This window comes from Anas platyrhynchos, chromosome Z, assembly GCF_047663525.1.
Source record: "Anas platyrhynchos isolate ZD024472 breed Pekin duck chromosome Z, IASCAAS_PekinDuck_T2T, whole genome shotgun sequence".
NCBI classification, from domain to species: domain Eukaryota; kingdom Metazoa; phylum Chordata; class Aves; order Anseriformes; family Anatidae; genus Anas; species Anas platyrhynchos.
Genome location: NC_092621.1, coordinates 12647564 through 12663562, shown reverse-complemented (window position 1 = coordinate 12663562; position 15999 = coordinate 12647564). Strand labels below are relative to the sequence as shown.

Below are 15999 nucleotides of genomic sequence, written 5' to 3'. Positions count from 1 at the left end.
GGAACACTAGCAAAACATGTATGTCTTGCTTGTGTGCTCTGCTTCCAGTGTGTTTCTGCAATCTTGGAGAATTTTTAAGTTGAATTTGCAAGACTACAGTGTGTGCCTTTTGAGAACAGAATAGATAGATCACTGGTTTTTCAAAGAGTTTCTCTTGAAAGAGACACTATTATTATTGCTTGTGTGCATAAGCAATTGTCTTTTATGTAGGTCAAAACCAGAATGGAAATCCAACCCATTGAATTGCTCTTGCTTGCTGTACCGCTGTAATACCATGGCTTAGAAGTAATATTTCAGAAGATTTGTAGGGTAGGGTGGTAACTTGTTTTGACCTGTCACCAAAGAAAATAATAGTAGAATCTTCACTCCTTCAATAAGGGTATTTCAAAGATAAAGCTTATTACAAAATTTATTAGAAAAAGAGCATCAAAAACTTTGCTTACCATGCTAGTAGCACTTGCTGTTTTGTACTGGACTGTTCTTTAGTAGAATGACAGGTTTTGAGATTGTCTTACCCAACATATTAATATGCATTAACAACATAATGCATAAAATCTTGTTTCAAGAATTAAGATCTGGTACTATACTCTTTCTTTCAATCTATAAACAATTGCACTATTCCTTTACAATTCTTGGCCAGTATATTTTCTCTACTTTCTAACCTTCATAAGAACAGTGAAATACTTGATGATAAGTAAAAATTCTTAAGAATTCAGTGCTGACTCTGAGAACTTGATTGTAAGTTATACATTGCTGCTGTGGCAAATAAATCACCAAATTTTAGCTCTCACCCTCTTAAGCTTATGCTTCTGATTTATCAGAGGAAGACATTACTAAAACTCTAGTAATCATAGTACTAAAGGACACTTGACAAAATTGTTTGGTTTTATTTTTTTTATTATTATTATTCTGATGCTGCATTTGACAGTGCTGAATGTTAGGATTGACCTTTACAGACATTCTCTCAGGGTTTTGTTTGGCTTTCCATATCATACTATTGTACGTACTATATAATGAAAATTTTTAGCTCAATAGATTCAGAGGGAATTCTGAATTACTGAAATCCACCTGTTAGAACAGCCTTTTAAACATCACTGTAACTAGATACAGAACTGTCTGTATCTGCTTAGCCTTCCTTGTCACACTAAACAAATGAAGTTCTTCTGTCTGCCTAACTATCGCGTTGGATGTGATTTCTAAACTTTCACAATTACTTCTGTTGTCTAGACTCTACAACTTGTATTTTTTTTTAAAGTACAGTTTGTAACAATAAAAACACCATCAAAAGATTGTCTCTGCATTGCTGATAGGATGAAAAATAAAACCTAGTTCTCACTAAGCCTGATAAACTGCTAGAATTGTTTCTAACAAATAATGTAGCTGTTTTATTCCTCATGAATGTCAAATAGTCTTAGAAGTCAGCTATGTAGAGATAAATGTGAGCAAGATAGATAGTGTAAAAAGATATTCATTTAGCTACTTGAAGTAACAAAGTGAAACTAAACAAGGCAAGATGGAGACTCCTTCCCATTACGTACAACTAAAACAGTAAGATATGCTCCGTTTTAACATTCATGCATAGAAACCAATCCTCTAGACAATTGCAGAGTAATAGTTGGACACTGACTATGTGGTACATTTTTTAAATACACAACTTCTTTATAAAGAAGCCTTCAGTTGTCTTTTTTCTAAGATGTCTAATAATCATAGAATGGGTTGGGTTGGAAGGTATGTTAAAGACCATCTAATTCCAAACCCCCTGCCATGGGCAAGCTTTCCTAGTTAGAGACTCTGGTAGTTACTGTTCCCATTGGCAGGGATGGGGCTCTTATCTGACCCTGTAAAGTTGTATCTAGTTAACATATTGAAACAACTTTTTTTTTTTTTTCCCTCAACAGGAAGTCCGTAAAGTAAGCGAGAGTATCAAGTATAATCACCCCTTGAGAAAGTGTGTTGATACAATACTGAAAAAGGCAAGTAACAATAAGAATAGTTAAATAAATAAATAAAGAATTGCACATCTTTTGCAGTAACTGTTCAAGGAGGTGGGAGCACATCCTGCACCTACTGCTTGTATGTTGTTTTCTTTTCCGTTTAACATAAAGTCTCTAATTGGCATCTTGTGGCTTTCTGACCAGACTTGGAGTTGAAATTCTTTATAGAAGGATTTCTTAAGATGAATGTAATTTTCTGATGTCTTTTGAGATGCATAGTATATTAGAAGTAGTAGCAGTTGATTACTGAAGTCTGAGGTATGTAGAAAATGCAATCTGTTTTTTGCTCTGTGCCTTATTCTGAATTCATTCAGAACATGAAGTGCGTTTTTGATAAACAGATATGGCCCTTTGAATTATTTAAGAATGTCATGCTGATCTTTCTTGAACAGGAAAATACGGACATTTCTTCAACTTGTAGAAGACATTTTTTTTTCCTTTTGATACTGGCATCTATATTTAGACTGAGCTTTTCTGTTATATGAAATGCTTAAAACATCTTAAAAATAATTAACAGAAGCCACTTGGTTTTCCTGCATCTTTCAGTCAAATTTCTTTTTCTTACCAGTGTCCTACTGAGTACCAGGAACGAATGGGTAGGAACATGGATGATTATGAAGATTTTGAAGAACGACAGAACAGTTATCCAAGTGAAAAAAGTTTGGTCAAACTTCACAAGCAGGTAATAATATATAATATGTATATATAATTACATATTCTCTCACTAATAAATCACAGTGCCCAATTTATGCTAATGTAATGAGAATAAATGCAAATCGAGCTAAAATTTTCAGATTTTACCTGAATAGCTTTCTTTATTTTTGGGTGAATGCTGCTTAACTTTTGTCAGCAAAAGAAAATATAAAGTTTAATATCACAAATGATCCAGATCTGTTTTCTAGATATGTGAAAACTGTTGTCACTAGACAACTTGAAAGTATTTTAATTGGCTGTGATGATTTGATGATTTGATGGCCTTGTAATGACTGGTTGACAGTGAATTCTTAAAAAGTAACTAGTGAAAGAGTGGCATTCACAGAGACTCAAAAATAAAGTGGTATTTTGGAAAAAGGAGGCTGTTAAAGCTACAGATCAATTGTGATAAAAGAACTGCAAAACCCTGAAGTTGTGTAGTTCTCTTAGGACTTTTCTACTAAGATTGTTAACTGTCTGCTTTTCTGAGCATACAGAATTAATCTTTGCACTTCTGTAATGTAGAATTTTTAACAGATTTTTGCAAGGCTTTTCTCTCATTTTTTGAAATGAGTATGTTGTAACCATAATTTCTTGGAATTTATGATAGGTAATTTATTCAGTACAGAGGCATCGTCGTACACAGGTCCAGTGGCAAATTCTTTTAGAACAAGCCTTTTACTTAGAAGATGTGGCAAAAAATGAAACTAGTGCAACTCGACAATTTGTTCATACGTTTCAGTCCCAGGAACCAGAGAATAAAATTGTTCAATATTTCTACACACCGACTGTTGGTAAGTGCTGTTAGGCAGATTTGTAAACCAATTACAGTTTTATATTTACAGTTAAATTTACTGGATTAATTGGTAATGTTTTGTGAGAAGAACAGATTGTTTCATATGAAAATGTTCAGTTACAGTAGAAGGAAGCAAATGTGTATTTTGATGCATTTATTTAATTGAATAGCCATCACGTATTATTTTTTTTCACTTGGCCATAAATTTGAACTTTTTACAAGCTAATAGCTGTAGCCTGTTGCAATAGTCATTGAAAACTTTTGAATCTTTAGAAGAAAGAAAAATAGAAACTTCAAATTAATAAATCATGACTACCTTCTATATTTGTAGGATATTTTTGGGGTGTAAGCCATTGTAAATTGAAGGGAAAAGGACTCTTCATCTGTCATGAATTGAACGTTAGGAGATGTGGTTTTTGGTGTATCTTCTTAGAAAGTGTCTTCTCATCATGTATTAACTTCTAATTTGTTGTGTATTAGCAGTGAGTTATTGGTGGGGTAGGATAATTTAAGCCTAAGCTTTGTTTATGATAGAGTAACGGATGTACAAACAAATAAAAAGTGGGTCACCCATAGTATTTGGGCTGGAAGTAAAGAGTCTTGTTTTGCTGCCCTTAATCATTTTTTGCAAAATTTAACCCCCAAATCCCACTCTTGTTTTCCACAACTGTGCATACAATTCCTTAGGGCTGAGCCAAATCCCTAGGCATCAGAAAAGTTCTGAATTGGAATTTGTGGAGTCACATATTCAAGCCTTGATTTGAAGGGTGCGCATGCATGAAGTTTATAACAGTGTTTTGAGAGAGTTCTTTTTCTGGTTGTGTTAACCCATTAGGGATGCATGTGTATTTGTTTTTCAGAGTGGTACTGGGAATGTCTTCTACGACCATGGTTTTACAGGGTTCTTGCAGTCGTTTTGGCCACATTCTCTGTAATTGTCGTGTGGTCAGAGTGCACATTTTTCAGCACAAATCCAGTTTTATCGCTATTTGCAGTTTTCATACAACTGGCAGAAAAGACGTATAATTATATATACATAGAGGTAAGTTTGATCACTCAATAAAAACCTTTAGAGCTAGAGTGTTATTACAATAACAGTAGACCAAACTAACTTAAAAATAAGTCTCTGTAAATAATGTCAGCTTTTAGAAGCTCTGTAAAACACAAAATATGAAATTTTGTTTTTGTGAAGGAGGTCTGCCTCTTGCCACTTGTTATATTTGTCTATTACAGGGTGAAGTAGTAACCCCATTGTCATGAATACCAGGTGTAGAATAATATATGCAACATTAGCTTGGAACTTAAATATTTAACTTTGCGTCTGATTGACTGTGTGTGGCCCTTCTGCTAAATTGGAATGTGCTGCCAACCACAAATCCAGTTCTGGGAGGTGTGGCTAGCATATGAGTGCACAAATGTATCAGATGAGATGAAATATTTCAATATACTAATAAAATAGGTTGAACTTAAAATACCTGTTTTTAATACTGTTTATGGGAAGAAAATGCGAAATCAGTCATAGTAATTATAAATCACTTGTATTAAGGCCAGTTACATAATAAAAAGTAGTGGAACAAATGTTTCCAACATCAGTTGTGTTGTGCTTATATGAAGCATGGAACATCTCAAGTTTCATTCAAAATTTAAACTAGGAAAAAAAAACACCTGAAACTCATGTCAGAGTTGGTGTTACTGTCCTATCTCAAAATGAAAAATAACACTGCAGTCAACCTGTTGCATACTCAGACTATGTGCTAACACATTGGTAGAGTTCTTGTGGTTTTAACCTGGACAGCAGCTGAACACCACACAGCTGTTGTCTCATTCCTGGCCTGCAGTGGGGTGGAGGAGAAAATTGAAATGGAAGGTTCAAGAACTTGCGGGTTGAGATTAGAACCATTTAATTATAAACAAACAAACAACAACAAAACATGACAAACAGAAAAAAGAAGTGAAGCAAGTGATGCACAATGTCGGTTGCTTGCCACCTGCTGGCTGTTCTCCAGCCAGTCCCCAAGCAGTGTCAGCTCTCCCAGCCAACTCCCCCATTTTTATTGCTAAGCATGATGCTATATGGTTTGGGATATCCCTTTGGCCAGTTTGGGACAGCTGTGCTGGTTGTATCCCCCCTCAGCTTCTTGTGCACCCCCAGCCTTCTTGCTGGCAGTACTGCATGAGAACCTGAAAAGTCCTTGACTTAGTGTAAACACTGCTCTGCAACAACTAGAACACTGGTGTGTTATTGATACTGTTCTCATCTGAAATCCAAAGCACAGAATCAAACCAGCTACTAGGAAGAAAATGAATTTTATCCCATCTGAAACCAGGATGGTTCTACATTAAAATCTCACTTTTTTTTTTCCTTTCCAGATGGCCTGTTTTCTTACCATCTTCTTCCTAAGTATTTGTGTTTATTCCACTGTCTTCAGGATCCGTGTATTTAACTATTATTATTTAGCTTCACATCATCAGACAGATGCATACAGTCTCCTTTTCAGTGGCATGTGAGTATGTGGCACATAGTTTGCAGATTTTCTGCTGAGTAGTCAATTGTATCAGTTAATCAGAGTATCAGTTAAACTCTCACTTATATTCTTTCATTTATAATCATATGGGTCTAAAACCTCCTGAGCTGTTCATCATTATTCTGTGATAATAGAATCACAGAACAGTTTAGATTGAGAGGGACCTTAAAATCATCTAGTTCCAAGCCCATTCCCGTGGGCAGGGGTGCCTTCCACTAGACCACGTTGCCCAAAGCCCCATCCAACCTGGCCTTGAAGGCCATACATCTTGTTATGATTTCTTAATATTTTTAATGCAAGAGATTGATTTAGATGCTATTGTCTCTTACACTTGTGCAGGTTATTTTGCCGTCTTACTCCACCATTATGCTTGAACTTCTTGGGCTTGACCCATATGGATGCAACAATCTCTCACAGAGATGCTCAGCCAACTGCTTACACATCGGTAAGTACAGAAAATATGGTACTGAGGCTATGTATGGTTCAGAGAATAGGAAAAATACTTTGTAATATTTTTTGTAGTGAGATTCAACTATTCATTTATTTTCTCACTAATATGAGACAGTAACATAACAAGAGTTTGGTAATGACTGCTAGTTAGACAGGAGTTGTTGAAAACTCCGCTTTTTTTGTTTTGGTCTCTGTCCTAAGAAAGTACAGCATTATGCTGGAGAGCGCAAGTTGGTTTTTCCTTCCTGACAGCTTTAGTAGGTTCCACTGGCTTTAGCATAATTTTTCCATCTTTATGGATTAATACCAAACCTAACTGGCCACTGAAAAGTACTGAGTTTGATTTTATTGAGCAATTGATTTCCGACAGCAAGTTGCATCTACCTTTGTTTGCAAGTAGTGTCCTAATGTAGTCCTTCTATAGCAGATGAAAATATCCACTATTTTTTAACCGATTCTGGATTAGGTGAGATAAAAAGAACTAGCATCTTAAACGTTTTTAAGTGTTTTTTCTTTTTTTTTTTTTTTCTGGACACTGTCAGTCAATTGTCTGAATCGGATCTGTGATAATACGTACCATGTATTATAGACTGAAAACACCCAGACAGATTGTGCCATCTACTTGTATGTGCAAATACATCATTAGAGCTTGCTCTTGTGAATTTGTTTTCCAGATAATGGGATCAATGAGAGTGCTGTCCTTCATTGCAGATGGATTCTATATATATTATCCAATGCTGGTTGTCATTCTCTGTATTGCAACCTACTTTAGGTAAGCAGTTTGCAAGACTGATCCTCCACTTCTTTTAATATTGGTAACTTCAATTTCAGTAATTGAAGCAATTTCACTTCTTCAGCAATTTACTTCTTTTCCAGCAGTAAACCTGGAACATATTAATGGATCTGTGACATATTAATAAAAATGCAAAAGATAAATAAATAGGGATCGGTTGTTTTATGTGAAATGTATACGTTTTAAGAATATCCTTTTTTTAAACCATTTGTTTTTACATTTAAATTAATTTAATTTCCCATTAAACATTCATTAATCGGATTGTGGGGTCTATTCTGTTCAACCTTCAGAGCCCACAAAAAATTAGATTATGCTATTTGAAATTAAAATTATGGTGAGGAACCTGTTTTCAGCAAGATTTTCCAATAAACAAAGAATCATAAGAGTTTCTACTAATCTAATGAACTTTCTAACAGACTAATAACAAATTTTTTCTCAGTTACCAGACTAGCTTGAAAACACAGTGTTATAAATCATTAAATCTTGCCTCCCTAAGCCACAAATTGCAGGAGTCTGGAAGGGTAATTACAGAAAGTCATATGCTTGCTTGGTCCTTAAATTGGCTTCGGAATGTCTGCTTCTGACCACTGTAAGAGATGAAACACTTTTTCATCTGACCCAGCTTGCCTGTGTTTATGTTCACTCCTTCAGTCTTGCAGTGTTTTTCAGTCAGAAGCTATGTATGTGTTAAGAGTCATCTGGAATATAGTTTGCCTTGAATGTTCTTTAGTAGCCTATGTACATTCACATGAAATAAGGCAACAAGAATCCAGTCCTAGCTTTTCCCAGCCTATCTTCAAGTTAGGTTGGGGTGAAAGAATCCCCAAAAGAAATGAGAAAGGACAAGAAAATGCTTTGTGTGACCTGTCCATGATGATCCTGGGTCTTTGCTGTTACAGTGTAATAGAATAAAAGAAAGTAGAAGAATTTGATTTGCATGAACTCCAATCGTTTCTAAGGAATTCACATACATGTGGAACTGAATGTTTAATTAAAATACATCAAGTAAGGCTGTCTCTTTTATTTAATCTAACTATTTTAAGGCTGAGATAGTACAGGAAAAATCTTCTAATGAGTATACAATGAAGCGATTTTTGAACATGATGTTGATGTTACAGTTTGTACATAAGTTAACAAAAAAACCATGGATGCTCTGGTGAGAAGTTGAAAAAGTTTCTGGATACAGTTCCGGAACTAGACAAAAGATGGACCAAGCTTACTCTGACTGCCACCTGATGGGCATCCAAAATGATGGCCTACAGCTGAAAAGAATGCCAGGCATTTCTTCTAAATAACAACTGCAGTGAAAGCAGATCTCATGTTATTGCTGTTTAAAAACAAATAAACAAACAAAAAACATCACAGAAATCATAATGTGTGTAACATTGATGGTAATTTTCCTCTGGCTGAGGAGAGCGAATTGGATATGGTAAGCATGAATTCTATTATATCTGAGAAGTTTTCACTTAATTGTCTTAAATCATTTGCACTACTCTCAGACCATAAGCATTTTTATCTCACTACTTGCATAGGAATATTCCATTACTTACAACTACATTTAGGAACCTGTCACTATTTTGAATTTTCTTATCTCTGAGGTAATCTTTTTTTTAATTCAGTGGTGTTTTTTTCTTTGAATTGTCCAGAATGTTTCTGAATAATGTTTTACATTTTGAGGTATCCAAACTACTGTGAGGAAATTTCTACTGTGGAAAGGAAGGAAATTTCTACCGTGAATTAACAAAGGGAATTTCTTATTTTTTCGCTTTTACCAGTTTAGGAACTCGTTGTTTGAATCTTTTGGGATTTCAGCAATTCATGGGGGACAGTGAAATGACCTCTGATTTGATTGATGAAGGAAAGGAGCTAATCAGAAGAGGTACGTTAGATTCTCTATCCTATTCTTCATAGAAAGTATATTACATGTTTCCATGTCTGAAATGTTGGGAGAAAAAGAACATATAGCTTTTCAGTGTTATGAATGGTACTGAGGCAGTCTACTTACTGCACACAATGCAACAGATTCACAATACAGGTTCCTGTGTAAACACTGTTGGACTTCATTGACATTTGAAGTAAAATACCAGCTTTACTTGTACAGTGTCTGTAATTTTTACAATTCAGTTAGGTGGTGTTCCTTTGAAGTCATTAGTGATCTAATAATACCTGAGCAGGTGCAGAGATCCTGTTTAATCTGTCATAAAGCATAGTTACCACTTAAATTGTCTTTATCATTTTAGTCTTTGTGTGTGTGTTCACTGACCTGTCTAAATTCCATCGTTCCCTTTAGGATATTTTTGCCATTTCTGTTAACTATTGTGTTTTATCACAGTAAGCATATTCTGTAGAGCTGTAGTTACCAGCTGTTTTGGAGAGCTCTTTGTTTTTTTTTTTGTTTGTTTGTTTTTTATTTTTGTTATTTTTTATTTTTTTTTATTGAAAGAGTTCTTGTTTAAAGCTGTTTGTAGTCCTAAGTAAAGATTCAGAAACTAAAATCTGTAGATAAAATGTTATATTATGCAATACTTTTACTTCTCCTTTCATACCTTATTAGAAACAAAACCAGCTAGATTAATTTAGAGGTTGTTTTGTTTTGGCTTTGTTTTTTTAGCAGGAAGGGTGTCACTCCACTCAACAACAGATTACTATTTCTTTGGCATTGTAATGTTACACTTCCAACTGAATAGCAGATAATGACACAAACTATATTGGTCATGCTTTAGGCTTCCCAGAACTTCAAAAAGGTTTTTACTTAATAACACCCAAGTTTCTTCTTAATGTTGTACTTTTTCCGGTCGTTTCTTCAAGTTTATTCTTGCTTTGCCAACTGGTATCCAATTGTTATGTCTTGACAGAAGATATCAACATGATGAATTGATTTTAATGGGAAACTCCATAATGATAGAGAAGCAGCTTTGTCTTTGGCTTTATTTAATTGTATGAGTCATCTGTTCAATGAGAACCCTGGTAGTTAACACTGGGTTTTCATTCCCTTTGTTTGAGAAAAGTCTGTGAATAACTATTTTTCTGTTACATAGCTGGACTTTTTTTTTATTCTTAGAGAAAAGAAAACGACAAAGACAGGAAGAAGGTGAAAACAGAAGAAGGGTATGAGCATGTTTTCTCTAATCATAATTATAGTGTAGTACAATATTTGGTAGGATTTGCTATTGCTATTTAATTCGTCTTGAACTATTTGACAAAAAAATGTATATCCTCCAATAACTGATGGAATCAGTTTAATCTTGCAGAATAGTCATGACTGGGGGAAAAAGATAATGTACATGATCATTTTAAAAGATAAGAGGGTGATTGTGGTCATACTACTTGGATGCTCTTGTTACTCAGTGCGCGGTTAGAAAGACCTATGCCTATTGGTGTAACAAATGTAGTTCCTGTTAAGCGGGATCCCAATCTGTTGGTTTCAAAATAATCTTGAATGGCTTGCTCTCAAACCCTTCTGTTGATACTGCTCTGCTTGAAATAATGAAATAACTGTGGAAAGGCAGTGTTGGAATATTCACTTGAAATGGGTACTGTGTGCTCTCCTAAACTTACCTGTTGTTTTGTTTGCTTGTTGGTAATAATTGGCACGGGTTAGTTTTTTTTCAGAGGAGGGAATTATATTAAGACAGAATAAGTGCTGTTGCCACTGGGTAGCAAACAAAATACTTGATTCAAATCTTTTCCAATGCTTATTGAGTTGAAAGATTGTAAAACCATATAATGGCTTGGGTTAGAAGGGATCTTTAAAGATTATCTAGTTCCAATCCCTGTGCTACAGGGACAGATGCTACCCACTAGAAGATACAGTTGCCTAGGGCCCCATCCAACCTGGCCTTGAACACCTGCAGGGATGGGGCATGCACAGCTTCTCTGGGCAATCTGTTCAGTGCCTTACCACCCTTTGAGGAAATAATTTTATCCTAACATCTAATCTAAATCTCCCTTCTTTCAGTTTAAAACCATTCCCTCTTGTTACTACCATTATCTGCCTGAGTAAATAGTTTTTCTCCATCTTTTTTATAAGCCCCGCATTACATGTAAGTACAGAAAGGCTACAGTAAGGTCTCCCCAGGTGATTTCTTCTTCAGGCTGAACATCTTCTGCTCCCAGACTTCCTTCCTAGAAGAGGTGCTCCAGCCATCTGGTCATCTTTGTAGTCCTCCTCTGGACCTGCTCTAACAGACCCACATCATTCTTGTCCGGGGTCCCCAGACCTGGATGCAAGTGGGGCTTCACAAGGGCAGAGTAGAAGGGAACAATCATCTCCCTCAACCTGCTGGCCATACCTCTTTTCGTGCAGCCCTGTTGTCCTTCTGGGCTGCCGGCATACACTACTGGTTTATGTCAAGCTTCTTGTCCAACCCCCAAGGCTTTCTCGGCAGGACTGCTCCCAGGGGGTTCTTCTCCCAGTCTGTGCTCATGTCTGGGATTGCCCCAACCCAGGTGCAGCACCTTACACTTAATCTTATTGAACATCATTAAGTTCACATGGACCCACTTCTCAAGCTTGTTCAGGTCCCTCTGTATGGCATCCTTTCCTTCTGATGCATCAACTGCACCACTCAGCTTGGTGTCATCTGCAAATTTGCTGAGTGTGCACTCGATTCCACTGTCTGTGTCATTGATAAAGACATTAAACGGCCCCAGTCCCAAGACAGACCCCTCAGGGACACCACTTGTCACTGGTCTTCACCTGAACATAGAGCCACTGACCACCACTCTCTTGAGTGTGGCCATCAAATCAATTCCTTACCCACTGGAGGGTCCACCCTTCAAATCCATCTCTCTCTCCAATTTGGAGCTCAGGATGTCGTGTGGGACCATGTCAAAGGCCTTACAGAAGTTCAGGTAGATGATATTGGTCAGTCTCTCTTGTTGACTGATGCAGTTACTCCATCACAAAAAGCAAACAGATTGATCAGGCATAATTTACTCTATGTGAAGCCATGCTGGCTGTCTTGGATCACCTCCTTGTCCTGCATGTGCCTTGACATTACTTCCAGGAGGATCTTACCAGTCATAGAGGTGAGGCTCAGCAGCCTGTAGTTCTCCAGGTCCTCCTGTCTACCCTTTTTTAAAAATGGAAGAGATGTTTCCCTTTTTCCAGTCACCAGGGACTTCACCTGACTGTCATGAATTTTCAGCTATGGTGGAGAGAGGTTTGGCAACTCCTTCAGCCAGTTCCCAGGACCCTGGGATCCATGCCATCAGGCCCCTTTGACTTTTCAATGAGGCTGCTTTTCACTTGCAGTAGGAGGGACTTTGCTCTCCAAGCCCTTGCCTAGACGTTCAGGGGCTTGAGAGACATGGGAAGTCTGACTGCCAGTGAAGGCTGAGGCGAAGAAGTTGTTGAGTACCTCAGCCTTCTTCATGTCTGTTGTAACCAGAGTATAATTCAGGCAGCTTCATTTAAGCACCTTCAGTTAACTGCAGCTTTAGTAATTGACTTGCAGCATTTGCAATTTCATAGAGACCGTCACAATCAAAGAGAGGAATCCAGAGGATACATGTGAAAAGTGAAATGACTAAGGGGGGAAATACTGTTTACAGAAAGGCAAGATAATTCTGGGACTAAAACCTCTGGGTTCTTCAGGCTCAGGGAAACTTGCCTTCAATTTTTGATAGCGGCCAGTACTGCAAAGACCTTTCTTCTGATGGTCCCCTCAGCTCCCTACATCCCATAATTTTAGGACTTGCCCTCTATACAAAGTGATGTAGTAGTAAATGCATGATGTATTTAGTATACGCTGAAATGATCTGGTATAAAGCAACAATTTTAGTTTCAACTACAAGCCCAATTTGAGATATTACCTGTTTTTTGAGTTTGTACTAACTACTGTAGCACATCCATTTTTGAACCTTTTGGGGCTTTTGAGAGTATTACTTCTTACTGGATTATGATTAAATGTTTGATCTACAGCTTTGAACTATAAGATTTGATGGTGTAAAACAGTACAGCAACTTTTGAATATAGCAGGGATCCATATATGAATCTGAAATACATCGGAGTTAGTGGAACAATTGGAAAAATTTCTATTGATACATGAAGTTCTCTCCTAGAAAGAGTGGGTGATATTTTTTTTTTCTAGTACTTCATACTTTTCCATATTAGAAAGATTAAATGCTACAAAGTTAGATGATGGAATGGAACAAAAAGAATAAGCTTAGTAAAAATAGCCTTTCAGATTTTTTTTTGTTGTCTGGGTATTTTACAATTCTACCACTAGATGGAAGGAGAAACCAGAAAACAGGAATGTTTGTTTTCTCACCATAACTTAGAGGATTTGAAGAACTTTGTAGATTTAATATGTAGCTTGTTTCCTCTGAGACGTTCTCTTCTAAAGAACATTTATTGAAACTGGTTTTGTGAAGGACTTACTTTGAGTTTAAAACAAAACAAGAGTTTTTGCTGTATAAAGATATCAAAGAGTAACTCTTTTTGAAGTATTACTTTCATAGTATGTTGTAATTGACCAGTTAGCTTTGAATTGTGGAATATCTCTCGATGCTAGGTATGCTGTAGTTGCATTGCTCTTTACTCACAGCTACTGTTTTTCTTTTTTGTCTTTTTCTAGGAATGGAAAGAGCGGTATGGAAATAGAGAGGATTCTACTAGAAACAGGGTTGTCCACACAGAACAGAAAGAATCCAGTTTCTCAGAGACCAATACCAATAGACGTAAGTTTTGTGTGTTTTTTTTCTGTTGTTGTTTTGAGTGTGTGCATTTTTGTTTGTTTGTTTTTAGGTTTTTAATATCTTGTCTGCACAATTGCTGGCTGTATAAGAAAGACTAAATAGCTTCCTTTTGTCTTAGATGATGTGCTGATACATTTCCTTCCGTGGCATAGTGCTGCCTTGTCCGTTAAAGACACCTGAAAAGAGTGCTGTGTTTCTTCCTGTCTTTTGACCAGCTGTAGTTGGAGATTCTGGCTGGTCTCAGTTACATGGTTTTCTTATGAGACATACATTGATTGCAGTCAGCATTGCAGTTTGTAACAAAAATACTTTATTTAGGACATGTCTTGAAATTGGAAGATTTAAGTCTTTAAATTTACCTTTTCTAGTTGCAAATGAATTAATTCAAACTGGAATAACCAGATAAATGACCAACAAATGTAAAGGCAACAACATACATGAACACATGCATGTTCATTTAATAACACGTATTAAAATATTGATGGCTTAGATTCTTATATGCGCAGTATTATTTTTCTTCTTGAAGAATAATAATGTTGAGACAAAAAGCTTTGAAAACAAACAAACTTTCATTGTCTGCTTTAACTTTCCAAAGGTTGACTTGTCCTTGTGTCATTATTTGTATTAATGTTTTTAAATATATTTTATGTGCTCTTGTAAGCTAACAACAGGTGAGAAATGTAACTGAACAACTAAGTATGACAGGTTAAATTAAGCAAAGCTGATAAAAGTTTACTCAATAAATGGGAAAACATTCAAAAAAAAAAACAAAAAAAAGGTAAGAAAAAGTGGGAGGTGGGGAAGCTTTGAACATAATTCAGAGACAGCTGGCAGATTTTTTCCCCCCACACATTACAACAGTTGGAAACCCAAATTTTCAGTGGTAGGCAAACTGAAATTATTTGAAATTATATTTTAATATTAACCATATGATTGTGGAGCATTCTGTAGGCACTGTGCCTACACAACAACAGCTGTAGGCACTGGCCTAGTGAAGGAGGCAGTGAATTGCAAAACAACTGGTTATTTCACTAATTTGTTTTGAAATGGATAAATCCACAGAAAAAGAAGAGAAAAACCTCCAGGTAAATTTTATACATATCTCTTTCACAGCTAGTTTAATTAAAAGTGGAAAGTAGGAAGAAAAATGGATGCTTTAGTTATTTACTTCTAAGTAATACTTGTTTATAACTTTTGCAAAGAGTGAAAAGAAAATGAAAAACTAGATCTCATCCTAGTTGAGAGGAAGATGAAAAGTTGTAGTCACATAGCTCTGGAAATTAAAAATAAAATCCAAATTACCTACAGATTTGAGAACATAGCCAGATTTGGCTTAATATTGAACTTACTCTAGGTAATCACTCTTATGCTTTATCTGAGATACTAGCAAATTATTACACTGTTTTCTGTTGTGTTTTTTTAAGTTTGATGTTTCCACACACTCTAAGGTGTACATAGACCAAACAAGTGTCTTTCCTTTCTTTTACATATTCAGCACTGTCAAAGTACACCCGATCAAATGGTAGGACTGAGAGAGATAGAATAGAACTTCTCCAGGATGCAGAACCTTTGGATTTTAATGCAGACTCAATTAATGATGACCCTCTTGAATCAGACTCTGGAAGGTGAGGAATCTCTGTTTTATTTAGAATTAAAAATTAAAAGGTATTGGCTCATATCTCCTGATCTGTAACAGTTATATTGGATGATTTTGTAATAATAGCTTTTTAAACCATATTTGACTCTCATTAGCTCTTTTCTTTTTCTTCCTTCTCCACAAAGATATGAAAAATGTTTTAAAACCAGTCAAAAGATGAAGGCTTTTTCATTTTTATTATTATTAGAAATGTTTGAGTTGAACATTTAAATTTGTATGTTGGTGTAATATGAAAAATACTGCTTATAAATACAGAAGTGAAAGACCGGAAGAAAGACCTACATATGTCCTATATAAGGTTTTCCTACAGGACCTCAGTCTTACAGTACTTCAGAAAGCTTAACTTGATTTCCCTATATGCAAACATCATAAAGGATGGAAAGGCAGGA

The 15999-nt window shown here is 36.0% G+C and overlaps 1 protein-coding gene across 4 annotated transcripts in view; it reads left to right on the top strand.

Annotated features, from left to right (window-relative positions):
- The window catches only part of LMBRD2 (LMBR1 domain containing 2), a 36076-nt gene that overhangs the window by 12698 nt on the left and 7379 nt on the right, over positions 1 to 15999 (top strand). For 3 of the 4 annotated variants that reach the window (XM_027446692.3, XM_038171042.2, XM_038171041.2), the window contains exons 8-18: positions 1899 to 1973; positions 2563 to 2676; positions 3298 to 3481; positions 4344 to 4525; positions 5854 to 5987; positions 6348 to 6453; positions 7133 to 7230; positions 9027 to 9130; positions 10313 to 10359; positions 13833 to 13935; positions 15449 to 15578. In XM_027446692.3, coding sequence (XP_027302493.2) covers positions 1899 to 1973; positions 2563 to 2676; positions 3298 to 3481; positions 4344 to 4525; positions 5854 to 5987; positions 6348 to 6453; positions 7133 to 7230; positions 9027 to 9130; positions 10313 to 10359; positions 13833 to 13935; positions 15449 to 15578 — 1277 coding nt within the window. Of the gene's footprint in view, positions 1 to 1898; positions 1974 to 2562; positions 2677 to 3297; positions 3482 to 4343; positions 4526 to 5853; positions 5988 to 6347; positions 6454 to 7132; positions 7231 to 9026; positions 9131 to 10312; positions 10360 to 13832; positions 13936 to 15448; positions 15579 to 15999 lie in introns of those variants that run through there. The other variant, XR_005261770.2, reaches the window with a different exon arrangement.